This window comes from Balaenoptera ricei, chromosome 9 (assembly GCF_028023285.1).
Source record: "Balaenoptera ricei isolate mBalRic1 chromosome 9, mBalRic1.hap2, whole genome shotgun sequence".
Classification (NCBI taxonomy): domain Eukaryota; kingdom Metazoa; phylum Chordata; class Mammalia; order Artiodactyla; family Balaenopteridae; genus Balaenoptera; species Balaenoptera ricei.
Window position 1 is genome coordinate 24,880,089 of NC_082647.1, and position 18,259 is coordinate 24,898,347.

At 39.8% G+C, this 18,259-nt stretch overlaps 1 protein-coding gene and 1 pseudogene across 3 annotated transcripts in view; both read left to right on the plus strand.

Annotated features, from left to right (window-relative positions):
- The first annotated feature begins 404 nt into the window (after window positions 1-404).
- The window catches only part of ZNF800 (zinc finger protein 800), a 49,665-nt gene continuing 31,810 nt past the window's right edge, over window positions 405-18,259 (plus strand). For 2 of the 3 annotated variants that reach the window (XM_059933470.1, XM_059933472.1), the window contains exons 1-3: window positions 405-1,059; window positions 1,549-1,667; window positions 6,758-6,853. In XM_059933470.1, the coding sequence (XP_059789453.1) occupies window positions 1,607-1,667; window positions 6,758-6,853 (157 nt within the window). In that variant the 5' untranslated portion in view covers window positions 405-1,059; window positions 1,549-1,606. Of the gene's footprint in view, window positions 1,060-1,267; window positions 1,346-1,548; window positions 1,668-6,757; window positions 6,854-18,259 lie in introns of those variants that run through there. The other variant, XM_059933471.1, reaches the window with a different exon arrangement.
- LOC132371411 (tubulin alpha-1A chain-like) lies at window positions 13,220-14,626 on the plus strand (annotated as a pseudogene).

Here is an 18,259-nt window from a genome sequence, read left to right on the forward strand (position 1 = left end):
TTCCTACAGTTCCCTCCCTTGCTTTTCCAAGCCTCCCGTTTCGGTTCCACCGAAAGAAGAAAAGCGATAGCAACAGTTTGGTTGCCCAGCAGCCCGTCTCCCGGGCGCAATCACCGCACCAGGGGCCTCACACCTCTAGGCCCGCGAAGCCCAGGACTTCGGCTCCCCGTCCACCGGGGACGTGCGGGAGTACGGCCGCTTCCAGACCCGGGCCGCGGTCCCGCGCCACCCGCCCCGGCTCCCTCCCCGCTCCCGGCCGCAGAGCGTCGCCTCCCCACCGTCGGGGGCGCCGGGCTGGGCGCATGCGCGCGGCGCTCCCGGGCGTGCCGGCCACACTCCCCCCACCCACTCCGAGAGCTTGTCACTTCCTGCCCTCGCCCCATCTCCGTCCGGGGTCAGTCAGTCGCTCCCTGTCGCAGCCGGCGAGTCTCTGCTTCCCCCTTCCTACCCGCTCCGCGGCGGCAGCTTAGGCTCTTCGTGGAGGGGGAGACAGAGAAAGAGAGAGACCGACTTAATAAAGTTTCCTGAAACAACAACTATTACCAAAAAGAGCCTAAGGCGGGGGGAAACCCCCATCCTTCCCCGCCCCTCTCCAAAAGCCTGAGGGACCGTCGCAGGTGGAGCGGCGCTGGGGGGAGCCGGGCTCCGGCGGCAGCCGTTGCCCTGGCAAGGGGCGCCTCGGGTCCTGCCCGCTCCGGTTCCGGCTCCTTCGGTGGCGGCGACAGCGGCTGCGGGGCGGTTCCTGCTGTCAACTGCCTGCGCCCGCGCGCCGTCCGCCCGCCCGCACGCCCAGCTCCACAGCGCGGAGGGACGCCGTGAGCCGCCGCCGCAGCCGTCGCCTCGGGCCGCGGAGGGACGTGGTGAGCTGCGGCGCTTCCGCGTCAGCGCCGGCGGGGAATCTTTGCGAGCGCGTCGGGCCCGAACCCCGGTCCCTTCGCGCGGTCAGCCGAGGCTGCGCCAGGTGGGGCCCGAAGCCGCCTCCCACGCCAGGCTGTCCCCGCGGCCGCCCGGCCTGCCTTCCTTCCTTCCGCCCGCCCGTCGGCCCGCCCTAGGAGTTCAGTAAGTTGGGCGCACTTGGTTGGGGGGACGGGGGCTCAGCCGGGGAGACCCTGGCGCACGTGCGTCGCGGGAGGGCGCGACGTGGGCCGGCCGCCGGCGGGAGCTACACCTCGGCCACCCGGCCGCCGCGCCCCCCGCCCCGCGGGCCCCGGCGCCGGCCGTGCCCGCTGCGCTCCGCGCCTCCGTCTCCGCGCGCGCCCGCCCGGGAAGGCGAGGCCGCCGCCACCGCCGCCGCCCGCGCAGCCGGCCAGGCCCTCGCTCTGCGCGCCCGGGGCTGCGTTTCCGGGTAGGGCGATGAACCTGTGCGGGAGTTCGGGCTGAAGAAGCCTTCGTGCGTTTTTCTTTCTCAGTTTGAGAGGAAGGTGCAGGGCTGTGGAGGGCAAGCGGAGGGCAAGCGGAGGGCGGGTGAGGGGCACGTTTCTGGAAAATGCAGCCAGAACCCCCCCAGGAAGTTCAGGCTGAGTGACGGGTTTGTGCTTCTTTCAACAGCCAAGCCGCAATGAAGAGCTTCTTACAGTGAAAGGAAAGTAGGTCGCGCCCACTGAAAATGCCTTTAAGGGACAAATACTGTCAGACTGACCACCATCATCACGGATGCTGTGAACCAGGTATACGCCTTTCTTCAGTTACTTTGCCCTCCACCAGAGCCACTCTGCCTTCTGTTTTCTTCTAGTTCTCCTTACCTCCTGCCCAAGAAGACATTCCTAACTAAGCAGGCTATAATTTCCCCCAGCATAAAACCAGTTATGAAGCTAAAAACTTGTACAAACAAGAGGTCTCCCCTGCTTGATCCCTTAAAAAAAGTACTGCAAGTGTCACCTTAAATCTTTTCCACAAGATCAATTACTCAATCCCCTTTCCTTCTCTTTCACGGCAGCCTTCAGTTAGTAGTATACCCTCATGCTCTGTGAATGTTTAAAACTGAAGAGAAAGGAAAAAATGGGTAGTAGAATACTGGCATTTATCTTCGAGGAAGCTGTTTCATGTAAACTTTTAAAAACTAAAAGTTTCTCATGCTTTGATAGTGCTTAAACACAGAATAATGCTTAAACCTAAAAATGAGTTTAGTTTGGGCTAAGAAAAGTTTGCTGAAGTCAGCTTGTTGGAAGAATCAGGTTTTGTTAAGGGGAACCTCTTAAAGAAATTTCTTGGACAGAACACATTGTTGCAAAATCTGAATATTTAGGTAGAATACATAAATATTTTTAGGATAGTTTGTTCAGTGGAACTCTTTTGAGTTGAATTTATGAAATGAAGAAGTTGCTTTTTGGAGTCTCATGAAGAGTATTCCAACACTTTAATAAATGTGACATATAAATTCTTAGTAGTTTCTCTGCTTATTAGAAGTATGATGTGCTTTGTCACAGACATTTAGAGGTACAGCTTAAAAAGGGAATCCTTGAATACACACTGTCACTAAACCAACTAAGAGGTCTTCTGTTACAGTTCAAAGGCAGTTATGTATCATTATTTTTGACCTAAAAGTTATTAGGACTTTTTAATACTTTTGCTTGTTTTTTTGTTGGAGTATTTTAACTGCACTAATGTACTTGGTTTTGTCACAGTAGAGTTCATGTAAAGTAGAGTACTTTTTTTGTATAATGGGAAAAAATGGCAGTGGTAAAAGGGGAAGAACTATTTTCGGAACACTTTGGTACACATGAGAATAAAATTTGTACTATGACCCTATCCCCACTGATTTGCTGAAAATAATACATCTGCTAGTAAAACAGGCAATCCCAGGGTGGAATCCAGTGTTTATTCTACTGTTCCCTGATCTGCCTACCTTTCACCATCCTTTCTGCTGCATATTTTATGTATTTGAAGTGATGATATATCACTTAACGTTTTGCCAAATGTTGAATGAATTTTGCTAGTTTTGAAGTAGAAAGCTGTGAATGACTTCTTATACTTGTGTTCCACTGTCTTTTTATTCCATTTTTTTTCCTGAGAAGTCATTTGAGTTGCATTAGTTAATTAAATCATTATATTAAAACTTCTTATTTAGGAAGAAATTTATTTGGTCACTCATTTCTTTATTTCTTTGACAAATCTTTATTGAGCACCAGTTAGGTGCTAGGCACTATTCAAGGCAGTGGGGATATAAGTGGTGAACAAAACAGATAAGCTCACTCCCTCATGGAACGTTTGAGTGGGAAGAGATAGACATAAGTAAACAAGTAAGATAATTTGTGACCATACCTTATTTAGTGTATTCTGGTAATTAAAGTTTTCTAGATACTTTAATGTCTTTTTAAAGAGGTTTTCCAGAGTTGAACTTTTAAATATGTGTTGGAACTTTTCTGCTGCTTTTTCTCCCTCATTAACACAAATTCAGATAAGTTGCATTAATTGAAAAATTTCAACTTTATTTTGCTAGGAACTCTTCCCATGCAATTTATTTTTCAGACTGTCAGGTCAAAAGTGGTTGGTGTTTCTTCGCTTCCTTAGTTAGAAGTAAACACTTTCTGAAGATTTAGTTCAGTGGAAAGCCAAAAGTTTAACTTACGGGGTAGTTAATTGTCATTATTTCAGAGGAAGGTATGGGCCAAGTGGGAGGATGTTTCCATTATTGAGAGGAATATGTTATGGTAGTTTTAAAAGAGGATGGATGCCCTCAGATGGAGGAAAGACGATGACATGATGTTTGAGAAGTTCTTTTAATGGGCTGTCCCAAGAGGTCTGGCCTCCTTTGGATTATGGACGATAGGTGAGTTCTGAATGAGAGCAGTGTGTTCCTGAGCAGGTCTTGATAGGATGGATCAGTCTGTAGTGAGGGGTGGTGTTATAAGTCTTATCAGTGTATGTAAAATATATTCTTAGTCATGTTTTAAGAAAGTTTTTTGTTAGAGAAATTTTCAAATGTTCAGAAGTAGAGAGAATGGTATAAGGAACCTGATGTAGCCATCACACAACTCTATCAGTTTCAATATGTGGACAAGCTCATTTGATCTGTATTCTCCCCTCCCCACAATTCCCTTCTCCATCCTCCACCTGCTCCCCTACTCTCTACTGTTTGAAAGCAAATCTCAGACATCATAGGTAGAAGGATATTTTAAGGGGCTTGTTTTAAGGTAGGAGAGACTCTAAAAAAAGTAGGTGTTTTATTCTGGGAAGTGTGTTCTTGGAAGGATGTAAAGAAAGGTGTTAACTTCTGAGCGTTTGTGTTTTTTGGCTGGAGAGAGATGCTCTTTTTTTCCTGAATGGTCATGTAACCTGATCTTGGGAGGGATGTTAGGATATGTAAGAGGAAATTTTATAAAATACTAACATATAAAGTTTTTTTAGGATTGAGACTATGTTTTCATGAAGAAAGAAAAGTTTCTTACAGGGGGACCTACACAGATGTGTATACCAAATGAATGTGTCCACTGATAACTGAACTAACCCTGGGGTTATTTTGAATGGTGTCTCAGGATGTGTATGTATTCTGGTGGTACCAGTGATGGTTATGGGTAACAAAATTTTGCTCTAGCTTTAAAATCAGATGTTGTTATGTGGAAGTGGAAGTTAGTGTATTAGAGGAAGTTTTCTGGAGCACGTACCTAAATGAGGAAAGGGGGCTCTAAGGAGAAGTTTCCATTTTTTTCCCCCATATTTCTCCCTTATTCATTACTCTTTTCTTCATTCTTCCTTTCTAGAATTCTTGTCACTTAGAGAGCTAGGCCTTCGAGCCTTTTAGTTCTTTAAAATTGTATAACTTCTGCCCTGTCTTCTGTAGTTGTTATTTTTTGTAATCAGTTATTGGTTCTTACAGTGTACAAATACTGGAAAGAACATCTAACCTAAATAAATGATATCATCAATCTATTTACAAACTTCTACTGTTGTTTCTCTAAGGGGTTGCATTCTACTTCTCTTAGATTTTGGAAAAGAGTTTTCAGTTTTTGGTGTCAGGAAAGCAGTTGATTTGTAGATGATGATGATGCTAGAACATTTATTGAGCCTTTACTATATTCCAGGCTCTGATTTAACCAGGTACCTGCATTAGCTAATTTAATCCTCACACAACCCCATGATTTGGGTACTTTTATTATCTGCATTTTAGAGATGAGAACAGAGAAATCAGAGAGTGTAATTTGCCCTAGTGGAAACTAGTTATTGGTAGAAAAAGAATTTCAGCGCAGTCTGTCCAGGTCTGGAGTCTTCTGTTCTTAACCACTGCAGTTAGTGCCAATGTCAGATATTCCCAAAATGAGTTGTATTTGTGTGTATGTTCTTAAAAATATCTCAAAGTTTCTCTTAAAATTGGGAAAATTTTGCTTAACGGAATGATTTGGTCCTGAGACATAGTTCCTCCCATTTGTGTACACTGAACTTAAGAGTTGAAGCCAGAAAGAGAATCTAAGGCTGTGTCTCTACACATAGCCTAGCAGGCTTTATCAGACAGCTAAATGCTGTCCAAGCCTGGGCCCTGAAGCAGTAGCAGCACACATTACTGAAGTAACCCTCCTTATCTTCTCACACCGAGCAGATGATGGTAAAATATCATCTGGGTTAAGACGGTAAAACATTATAACATATTGAAAAAAAAGAGGTAATTAAAATGGCCGGTTTTTCTCCACCACAACTATCTCTTTATTTGATATCTGATGGGAAACTTCAGTTTTCCTTTTCAGTTACCTTATTTCTTATTACCATAATCTTATTTATATTATATATTTATACTGCTACTCTGGGAATTTTGGAAAGCAGGGATGATATAGACCTCTGTATATGAAAATTTTTACTTTTACAATGGGATTATTATTTTTACTTATTATAAAAATGCATACTTTCTAAAGTGCACACTTCCAAAAGCCCAGGCTAGTGAAATGTGAGGCAGAAAGTGAAAATCACCCCTATAAACCCACCCTGACAGAACCATTGTTAAATTTTGTTGGTATCCCATCAGACTTTCTGTGTTTATATTAGCATTTATACATAGACGCTCATATATGTTAAGTTTATTTCTTTCTGTGGCTACTGAAATATATATTAATATAATTGAGGTCATATTCTATAACCTGTTTTTGTTGCTTAACAATGTAGTATTGACATCCTTTGTTGTCAGTACATGTAGACCTAGCTCATGCTGTGCAAGAGCCGTGAGAGATTCTGTTGTATGGATATTTCATAGTTTATTTAGTCTGGTTCCTTTTGAGAGACTTCTAAGTTGTTTGAAATTTTTCTCAATTATTTACAGTACTGCAGAGTGCTGTAGTGAACTTTCTTGTACATCTATCGTTGTGCACTTGACCAGTTCTTTCCTTAGGCAGTGGTTTTTGAGTTTTGCTCTCTTAATTGCCCAGAGAGCTGTACTAGATTGTCCGGAGAGTTTTGGAATGGTTTATGAGGTGTGGCTAGGTTATCATTGCCCTAGAATTTTGGTTAAATTTAGTGGTTCCTCTTCAAGGGGAATAAAAAGGCAAACATGACTAATATGTACTAACTAACACCAAAATAGTAAAATCTTTGCATTTGAACTTAATGCATAGTCTCAGTAGCCTTAATTTCGCCTTGAATTGAGAAAAATTTTAGTTACATTTTTCCCATTATTTCATTTTGCCTTACAAAGATAATGGTGGAATATATACAAAAAAGTGTGATTGTCATTAACGTGATTATAGCAAACCATTGTTTTACTTCAATAGTAAATGATTTAAATAAATAACCCTTTTTTTGTGGGGATTGGGTTGGGTGTTTGTCTTCCATGTAGTTTATATCCTGGAACCTGGAGATGCTCCTTTGTTACAGCAACCACTACAGACATCCAAATCTGGTATTCAGCAAATAATTGAGTGCTTTCGATCAGGTATGAATGTTTTAGGATGTATTTTCAATCTTCACATAGTAGCTAAAAACTACCTAGAAATCCTTAGAAATAATTTTTTAAAAATAAAATGTATACATTGGTTTTCTTTACAGAATACTTTTAATTGTCATTTTTAAAAAGTGGATGAGTAAATATTGACTTGATTAGAGATTCCTTTTCAGTACTATATATTATATACTAATTTAAAAAGTAGTATGGCTTAAAGAAATATGTGGTATATTTGCTGGCAAAGATTCATTGTTATTTTTTGGCATGTTCTTTATAAACTCTCAAAGGACGGTAGTAGACTATACAGGGTCTTTATGAGCTTTGACAGAGTAGATTATTTACTCAGAATGTCTGAGATGTCCCTTGTTCTATATTAATTACTTTATCATCTCTGTTTATGTGACTCACCATCTCCTACCTAACCCTGGAGTTTCAATATCTTTAGTAGAGCACAGATAGAAAAAAGATTATTCCAGCCCTGATATTTAGATATATTTGTTTAGCTTTTCTTTCCATTAGATTACTATAATAATGGATATATAATAAGTATATTTGTGCAGTTACAATCCAGTGCTCTAAAGTAGGTGTTGCTCAGTAAGTATAAATGGTTGAGAACTGTTAGAACTCCAGTGTTTTGTAAAGTCTTAGGTTGCTGTGATTCTTAAGATCCACTTGTCCACCTCTTGTGGATTTGGCTTCTCTGACATTGCAGGCTATCAAATCAAATATGAACAAGCAAACATACATGACTGATGGACACCTAAGTGGTGGGCAATTAAAGGGTTAGAATATCTTTTGTTATTATTTTAAAGCTTATTATATCGTAATGAAAAATTTCTGAGGTTCAAAGAAAAAGATAATTTATATGAAACCATTTGTTTTGTATTGAGAAATTTTTTGAGGTGCTTGTTTTTAAATCATTTTAAAGGGAAGTAGTATCTATTTGATTTACTTTAGGATTCTAAGAAATAGATTGTTCTTTAATCTAAAATAAAGTTAATTTCTGAGTCTAAGATTCATTTCTTACACTTTTCATCTGTAGTCCTTATGGCATTGCTTTTATGTATATTTAAATTAGTAAGTATTTCGTGTATACCATATGCCTATGCTCAGTGTTGGATGGTGGTCTAACGTATTTTACTGTGTTTTTTGTTGTTGTTTTTTACTTTTGATAATTGCCCTTGGTTAACAGAAATAAATAATACGTCAAATTCTCCTGTGGTAAATACAATTAAAATTTTTCTAATTAGAGGCAGTATTTAAATACGTTTCTGGCATAACAGAAGAATGGTTAGTTTTTATTTGTAGTTAGAGTTTCTGTTAGCTACTTTCAGTATAGAGATAATTCTTTTTGTTCTTTCTCATATCATGGAAATGAAGGTAATGGCTTCACACTTAGTCATATTCCTTGCTATAGGTTTCTTTTTTAAAAATTCATAATTTGGGATTAATGAAGTTATTTTATACTGCTTCAGTTTATTATAGTGTTATTTGATTAAGAAGTTAGAATTGTTTCATTTATTTGTGCTTTGTCTTGTAAAAAATACCTTTTCAACAAGCTCCTGTACCCAAAATCTATGTTTTTTTTTTTTAACTTTGGAAGGTGAATATTTAAAAAGGAAATTATGTGTTTTTTCATTGCACTGTGGTTGTATCTGTTTTCTGTGTTTACTGTTTCTTTACAAAGCTGAAGAAAAGGGACTGTGAAACGGGTAATATGTTCTTTCTTAAATGTCCCTGGTAAATTTGCCTTCTGAGTTTTTTTTTTTTCCCAAGCAAATTTTGAAAATACTATAATTTAAATTCTCTAAGTACCCAATCATTTAAATTAGAGATGATTTAGAAATATGCTGAATGGTACAAAGAAACTAATTTTGGATTAAAAAAGGAATTCTTTTACTTCATTAGTGTATCTCATAGCTAAGTAATTCTAATTTCCTCAGGATAGTAATCTCTTACGTTTCTGGATAATCTCAAGTCTCCTAAGGTAGCTCTTCTTTAGCACTGAGGTATTTAAGCCTTGGCTGACTGAAACCTTGAGAGGATGAGCTGGAAGTTTGGGCCTCATGACTTAGGGTCTAAGATCCCTTCTCATCCTGAGACTCGTGTAAGTTTCTCCCGGTCTCAGTCTACTCCCAAGCAGCCCCTCAATGACTCATCTCTTTCTAGGCTCTTACCATTACAGCTGGGTCACACACATTGCATTTAAAGAACTATCTTGGTGGTGTTTTGTACCTGACAGGTACTTGAAGATAGAACTTTGAAGTCTACGCTTTTGCTCTTGTTAACCTTCAGAGGCTAAACCAGGTTGGGCAGTAGTAGTGTGTTAGGATATCTGCCTTTGTCTTCAAGCTCAAGATAGTTGTCTTCAGCTCCGGTATCAGCTTTGTGTAAGGGATTCATGGTCTCCTGCCTAAACTGGGCTCTCTTTGGCCTGGTATTAATTCCTACCCAAGCTGGAAGTTCATGAAAGGCTGAGGAAGGAGTTGACTCATTTTTTAGGTCTACCGACCCCATGTGTGCTGTACTGACTGCTTGGCCAGTTTTGACTCATTTTCTTTGCTTCACACTTCAGCTTTTGCTTTGGACTGTTTTCCTGGCTTTAAATTACAAATACTTCTTAACCTCCAATCTCTCTTTATTTCTATCTGCTTAACTTATAATCTGAGTAGACTTTTCTTTTTGGAATAAGTGGTTTAAAAAAATAATAAACAGGTATAAAAGGGTATACAGAAATACAAAAATAAGTGTCTTTGTTCAGACAGCACAGCTACATGGTTTGTGTCTTCTTCTAGAGACCTTCTACACACATATGAGCATATATCCCTCACTTTCTTCCTAATACAAGGAGTAGCTGACTGTGCATAGTTAGGTGTCTTTGGTTTTTTAACAGTACTTTCCACTGTTGTTTGACATCTGTCCATAGATAGATACCTCATTTTTTTTAGAACGCTGACAGTTTTGCCCCTACCTGCACATTTTCTACTCTGAAATCCCTGATGGTTGGTTGACTTGAGACATGCTGTTTGCTTTGAATCCTGGCTTCAGGTACTACCTTGACTGTGCCCTGCCCTTTGCTCGAGCCTTTCCTTAGTTGTGTCAGTCCTTCCAGGATCATGTCTGTGACTTTTTGTCTTCAAATTTCCGTCGTATCTATTAACTTTTTTAAAGAAATAGTTGATTTACAATGTTGTGTTAGTTTCCAGTGTACAGCAAAGTGATTCAGTTTTATATATATATGTATATATTCATTCTTTTTCATATTCTTTTCCATTTTAATTTATTACTAGATACTGAATATAGTTCCCTGTGCTATACAATAGGATCTTGTTGTTTATCTGTCCTCTATGTATTAGTTTGTATCTGCTAGTCCCAAACTCCCAATCCAACCCTCCCTCTATTAACTTTTATTTTAGCTTCCTTCTTTTCCCAATCTCTCTCCCCAAACGGAAGCAAAATTTTAAATAACAAAAAAGGTGTACTTCCATGAGGTATTTATAAATAATTGATTAATTGAGCTTAATATTCTTTCTTAGTCTCTTAGTCTTCTGGTAGAGGCAAAGGAGCTGTGGAATGCCCTAAGGTTAGAAGCAGAAAAATGGGAAATTGTCCAGTATTCATAACTGGTCTTTAATATGAAGTTGACATCTTTTTTTGAATTCTTGAAATATATATGATCTCTTTTTACAATATTATACTGTTGATTCTTGAACATTCACCATGGGTGTGAACTGCGCAGGTCTATTTTTTGCGGATTTTTTCAATAGTAAATATTACAGTATCAGACGATCCTTGGTTGATTGAATCCAAGGATGCAGAAGTGAGGATATGGAGGAAGGGAGTATAAGGAGGACTGTAGGTTATATGCAGATTTTTGACTGTGCAGAGTGTTGGCATCCCTAACCCCTGTGTTTGTTCAAGGGTCAACTGTATTATAGAAAAAAGAGTCTACCTATACAATACATTACTACTATTTGCAAGTAGCAGCATCTTTTTTGAATCTTAGGGAGGAATAAATTGCAGTGAAAAATGAGAATTGGCTTTGTGTGATGTTTGCTATTGTCATTAACTAAATTTAAGTTTGGTCATTTAGTTTCTTAGAAGAGTTTTTGTTTGTTTTTTATTGCTTAAAGCAACATTTCTTGGAGTTAGTGTAAGCTATGACTGGATTGCGATGCCTCTGTCCTGGAAGTGTGATTTATCAGAGATACATAAGAGAGTGCCATATTATATGATGGATTTTTTGGGGTTTTTTTTTTTTTTGGTTGATACATAGCAACTGTAGGAAGTTTTAAATCAGACTGCATATTTTGGGGATGAATAAGAAAAAATGTAGATTTGTTTTATTTGTTGTTCTTACATTCATCTTCAAAGCATCTCATCTGGGGCTGTGTTCCTAGGAGAGCAACCATTTATATTAGGGAATTTCTCAAGGGCGCAGATCATATCCTTCACTTTTCATGTCTTCAGTGAATAACATTGTACCTGGTATTTAATAGGTGTTCAATAAATGTGTGTAAGACTAAACGAAAGATTCACCAATTGGGCACTAAAATAATTTTATTCTACTTACAAATTTATTGTAGTATGTGGCAGTGTTCCATGATTAATCTAGTATTTTTTTTTTTACCAACCTTTGTAGGTGGTGGTTTTAAGATAACAATTTCAATTTTCGTAAGTTTTCTTATGTTAAGGATGATCAGTATGAAATTCCCTTCGTACTGGTCTTGGAACTCAGGAGGTATGACACGAGTTACAGATTTGCTTGCAGTGTTGGGCTGATATTGTGGTTAAACAGTCGTCCTAAAGAAACTGAGCTCATGTGTGAGTCAACAATAAAGCATGCAGTATACTATTTAAAAATCATTATTGCCGCAACTTAAAAGGGTCATTGATCAACATATCAGTATATTAAGGGAGAAAAGGAAAGTTTATCTTTGTCTAGCACTGAAGAGTTAGAAATAATATTATGTCATGTCAACTGACTGCCACCCAACCTAATGTAAAATTGACTATTGATTCCTTTTGAAAATAATTTTTTAAACATTTTTATCAGTATATACAATGTGTTTGGCATTAATTGATAGCACAGGAGAAACCCTTGATGAGGTTTAACTAAATTTTATTGAGCACCCATTATGCGTGATAATCTGAAATATTCATTAATTAGTTAATTTCTAGGCATCAAAAGCCTTCCCTTTGGAGGGCTGGTTTTTTGAAAGATACTAATTGATGATCTGTGTAAGCAGTATGTAAGCAGTACGTAGTGACGTCTAAGATAATTTAAAAACCTAAGGCAAGAAAGAGAGTTAAATATAGGAAAAGGAATAATTAGGGGTAAGGCAGTGTGGCTCTCTCTATCAGGGTTAGGAGTTGTGGAAGAACTTATGTGGCTGTCTAGATGAACTTTTGTTGCTGTCTTGTCTCGGCGTTTCAGGTTGTAGCAAGTTTAACTGTTGACAGAGGCGCAGTTGGTTGGCTGTGTCTAATTGTCAGTGAGCAAAGCAGTCAGAAAAAGGTAGCTGATTAGAATAAAGCAGTTATGTCCCCATGGGAAACCAACAAAACCTTAAATGGTAACTGGAACTAACTTAGGGAATAACTTTTGCCTGTATTTATGGAATGAGGGCACATCTTATTTTTCTCATTTGGAAAATATGTAAGCAGATTGGAAAATCATTCAGGTCCCTTTTTTGACTTTCTGGTCAACTTTACATAGACTTAAAAGAAATCTTACTTACAGGGAAGGTTTTCTGAAACATAGAGAAGGCTCTTCAGTATGTCATTTAACAAATGCCCATCAGGCCTGGTCCTGAAAGCTGGGAGTACAGTAGTGAGCATCAAAGATATCTTCTCTGTCCTCTTAGAGCCTCCAGTTCAATGGGGATACAGAAAAGTAACTAATTACAAGATAGCGGGGTAATGTAGTATAGATGTATAGGGTGCTCTGGGGAATATAGGGGAAGAATTCTTAACAAAAAACAGGAGGAGTCCGAGAAGGCTTCCTGGAGGAAATGACATCTAACCTGGAATCTGAAGGATTGCTAGAAGTGACAGACCAGGGAAATGAGAGAATGTTATAGGCAGAGAGAAAAAAACATAGGTGAAGACCTGAAAAGTAAGTGAGAGAGAGAATTTGGTGAATCCAAGGACCTGAAAGAATTTTGGTATGCCTGGATCAACACAGCTGTGTTTGTATGTGTGTGTGTGCATAGGTGACGTGAGGGTGGTGGAGCATTTGTGATTGAAAAGTCAGGCAGGTTCTCTTACATCGACCGCCTAAGGGTCGCGCTGTAAGAAGCAACAACCTCTCCTCCTCCTCTCTGCCATCTGCTCGGCAGCCGCAAAACAGCAGCTATGCGTGAGTGCATCTCCATCCACGTTGGCCAGGCTGGTGTCCAGATCGGCAGTCCCTGCTGGGAGCTCTGCTACCTGTAACACTGCTACCTGGCCTAATGGCCAGATGCCAAGTGACAAGACTGTTGGGGGAGGAGATGACTCCTTTAACACCTTCTTCAGTGAGACAGGCGCTGGCAAACATGTGCCCAGGGCAGTGTTTGTAGACCTGGAACCCACGGTCATTGATGAAGTTTGCATTGGCACCTACCGCCAGCTCTTCCACCCTGAGCAGCTCATCACAGGCAAGGAAGATGCTGCCAATAACTATGCCTGAGGTCACTACACCATTGGCAGGGAGATCATTGACCTCGTCTTGGACCCAATTCGGAAACTGGCTGACCAGTGCACAAGTCTTCAGGGCTTCTTGGTTTTCCACAGCTTTTGTGGGGGAACTGGTTCTGGGTTCACCTCCCTGCTGATGGAACATCTGTCTGTCAATTATGGCAAGAAGTCCAAGCTGGAGTTCTCCATTTACCCAGCCCCTCAGGTTTCCACAGCTGTAGTTGAGCCCTACAATTCCATCCTCACCACCCACACCACCCTGGAGCACTCTGATTATGCCTTTATGGTAGACAGTGAGGCCATCTATCATCTGTCGTAGAAACCTTGATGTTGAGCGCCCAACATATACTAACCTGAATAGGTTGATAGGTCCAATTGTGTGGAGCTCTGAATGTTGATCTGACAGAATTCCAGACCAACCTGGTACCCTATCCCCGTATCCACTTCCCTCTGGCCACATATGCCCCTGTCATCTCTGCTGAGAAAGCCTACCATGAACAACTTTCTGTACCACACATCACCAATGCTTGCCTTCAGCCAGCCAACCAGATGGTGAAATGCGACCCTCGCCATGGTAAATACATGGCTTGCTGCCTGTTGTACCATGGTGGGACATGGTTCCCAAAGATGTCAGTGCTGCCATCGCCACCATCAAGACCAAGCGTACCATCCAGTTTGTGGACTGGTGCCCCACTGGCTTCAAAGCTGGCATTAATTACCAGCCTTTCACTATGGTACCTGGTGGAGACCTGGCCAGAGGACAGCGAGCTGTGTGCATGCTGAGCAACACCACAGCCAACGCTGAGGCCTGGGCTCACGTGGACCACAAGTTTGACCTGATGTATGGCAAGTGTGCCTTTGTTCACTGGTACGTGGGTGAGGGCATGGAGGAAGGAGAGTTTTCTGAGGCCCGTGAGGACATGACTGCCCTTGGGAAGGATTATGAGGAGGTTGGGGTGTCTGTTGAAGGAGAGGGAGAGGAAAAAGGAGAGGAATACTAAAGTTAAAATGTCACAAAGGTGCTGCTTTTACAGGGAAGCTTACTCTGTTTTAAACATTGAAAAGTTGTGGTCTGACCAGTTGATTTGTTCAAACATTTAGAGAAGAGCTAACACCTATGCTTCTCAAACTCTTGCAAAATACAGCAGAGGGAGGAACACTCCCAAACGCATTCTATGAGGCCACCATCACCCTGATATCAAAACCAGACAAAGATGTGACAAAGAAAGAAAACTACAGACCAATATCACTGATGAACATAGATGCAAAAATCCTCAACAAAATACTAGTATATAGAATCCAATAGCACATTAAAAGTATCATACACCATGATCAAGTGGGATTTATCCCAGGAATGCAAGGATTCTTCAATACAGGCAAATCAATCAATATGATACACCATATTAACAAATTGAAGGAGGAAAACCATATGATCATCTCAGTAGATGCAGAAAAAGCTTTCAACAAAATTCAACACCCATTTATGATAAAAACTCTCCAGAAAGTAGGCATAGAGGGAACTTACCTCAACATAATAAAGGCCATATATGACAAACCTGTAGCCAGCATCGTTCTCAACGATGAAAAACTGAAACCATTTCCACTAAGATCAGGAACAAGACAAGGTTGCCCACTCTCACCACTATTATTCAACACAGTTTTGGAAGTTATAGCCACAGCAGTCAGAGAAGAAAAAGAAAAACAATCCAAATCAGAAAAGAAGAAGTTAAACTATCATTGTTGCAGATGACATGATACTATACATAGAGAATCCCAAATATGCTACCAGAAAACTGCTAGAGCTAATCAGTGAATTTGGTAAAGTAGCTATAAAATTTGGTAAAGTAGGATATAAAATTAATGCCCAGAAATCTCTTGCATTCCTATACACTAATGATGAAAAATCTGAAAGAGAAATTAAGGAAACACTCCCATTTACCTTTGCAAAGAAAAGAATAAAATACCTAGGAATAAACCTACCTAAGGAGACAAAAGACCTGTATGCAGAAAACTATAAGACACTGATGGAACAAGTTAAAGATGATACAAACAGATGGAGAGATACACCATGTTCTTGGATTGGAAAAATCAACATTGTGAAAATGACTATACTACCCAAAGCAATCTACAGATTCAGTGCAATCCCTATCAAACTACCAATGGCATTTTTCACAGAACTAGAACAAAAATTTCACAATTTGTATAGAAACACAAAAGACCCTGAATAACCAAAGCAATCTTGAGAAAGAAAAACGGAGCTGGAGGAATCAGGCTCCCTGACTTCAGACTATACTACAAAGCTACAGTAATCAAGACAGTATGGTACTGGCGCAAAGACAGAAATATAGATCAATGGAACAGGTTAGAAAGCCCAGAGGTAAACCCACGCACATGTGGTCACCTTATCTTTGATAAAGGAGACAAGAATATACAATGGAGAAAAGACAGCCTCTTCAATAAGTGGTGCTGGGAAGACTGGACAGCTACATTTAAAAGAATGAAATTAGAACACTCCCTAACACCATACACAAAACTAAACTCAAAATGGATTAAAGACCTAAATGTAAGCCAGACACTATAAAACTCTTAGAGGAAAACATAGGCAAAACACTCTATGACATAAATCACAGCAAGATCCTTTCTGTCCCACCTCCTAGAGAAATGGAAATAAAAACAAAAACGAATGGGACCTAATGAAACTTAAAAGCTTTTGCACAGCAAAGGAAACCATAAACAAGGTGAAAAGACAACCCTCAGAATGGGAGAAAATATTTGCAAATGAAGCAACTGACAAAGGATTAATCTCCAAAATATACAGGCAGCTCATGCAGCTCAATATCAAAAAAACAAACAACCCAATCAAAAAATGGGCAGAAGACCTAAATAGACATTTCTCCAAAGAAGATATACAGATTGCCAACAAACACATGAAAGGATGCTCAACATCACTAATCTTTAGAGAAATGCAAATCAAAACTACCATGAGATATCACCTCACACCAGTCAGAATGGCCATCATCAAGAAATCTACAAACAATAAATGCTGGAGAGGGTGTGGAGAAAAGGGAACCCTCTTGCACTGTTGGTGGGAATGTAAATTGATACAGCCACTATGGAGAACAGTATGGCGGTTCCTTAAGAGACTAAAAATAGAACTACCATATGACCCAGCAATCCCACTACTGAGCATATACCCTGAGAAAACCATAATTCAAAAAGAGTCATGTACCACAATGTTCATTGCAGCTCTGTTTACAATATCCAGGACATGGAAGCAACCTAAGTATCCATCGGCAGATGAATGGATAAAGAAGATGTGGCACATATATACAATGGAATATTACTCAGCTATAAGAAGAAATGAAATGGAGTTATTTGTAATGAGATGGATGGACCTAGAGACTGTCAAACAGAGTGAAGTAAGTCAGAAATAGGAAAACAAATACTGTATGCTAACACATATATATGGAATCTAAAAAAAAAAAAAAAAGATTCTGAAGAACCTAGGGACAGGACAGGAATAAAAACGCAGACATAGAGAATGGCCTTGAGGATATGGGGAGGGGGAAGGGTAAGCTGAGACAAAGTGAGAGAGTGGCATGAACATATATACACTACCAAATGTAAAATAGATAGCTAATGGGAAGCAGCCACATAGCACAGGGAGATCAGCTCGGTGCTTTGTGACCACCTAGAGGGGTGGGATAGGGAGGGTAGGAGGGAGATGCAAGAGGGAGGAGATATGGGGATATATGTTTATGTATAACTGATTTACTTTGTTATACAGCAGAAACTAACACACCATTGTAAAGCAGTTATACCCCAATAAAGATGTTAAAAAAAAAAAAGAGATTGATGAGTCAAGGTTAGCCCCAGTGTTTTTTTTTTGGGGGGGGGGTGGGATGCTTACTGGGAATAAATATATACTCTCTACTGAATATAACTGTGTAACTGGGACTGAAGAAAAAATTGATACTGTTTTAGTTTTTTATGGTTGATTGAGAGAACCTCATTTAGAGATGCAGTCTTAGTTTTTACAAATAACTTTTTTTATGTATAACTTCATGTTGTATGTTCTAGTTAGACCTTCAGTAGAATTCTTAAGCTAATCCTAGTTCAGATTATTTCTGTGTCCCTCTTCGATCCTCTTTAACTACTTTTAGAGGCAGAATTGAATTTGTAGTATGGGTCTAGCTGGTCTTTTAATTTATAATTAAAGTGCAAAATTTTCCCATGTTTTCTTCCATCTGGTAACACACCCACCTACACTTACCGAGAACTATATGTAGATCAATTAGAGAGGTTTATCTAAAGTGTTTTTTTTATCATCAGTCTACCTCTCATAGTTTGTCAGTGACTTATGAGGTTAACTATGAACTAAATATATTAGCACTTTATTGCCAGTATATTTTGTAATGTGAAATAAACTAGAGAAGTGTGTGTGTGTGTGTGTGTGTGTGTGTGTGTATGTGAACTTACTTTTATACAAAGTATAATACCCAAGCTATCCTCTGAATCTTTTAAAATGTGTGTTTTCTGATTTTGCAGTAGTATGGTCTAGTGGACCAAATTAAACCTTGAGTTGGATTGGGAAATAGTGGGTTATTTTATTTTATATATATATATATATTTTTTTTTTTTTTTTTTTTGCAGTAGAAACCTGGATTTATAATTTAATTCTTGTAGAATTTAGGTTCATATTTTCTTTCATAATTC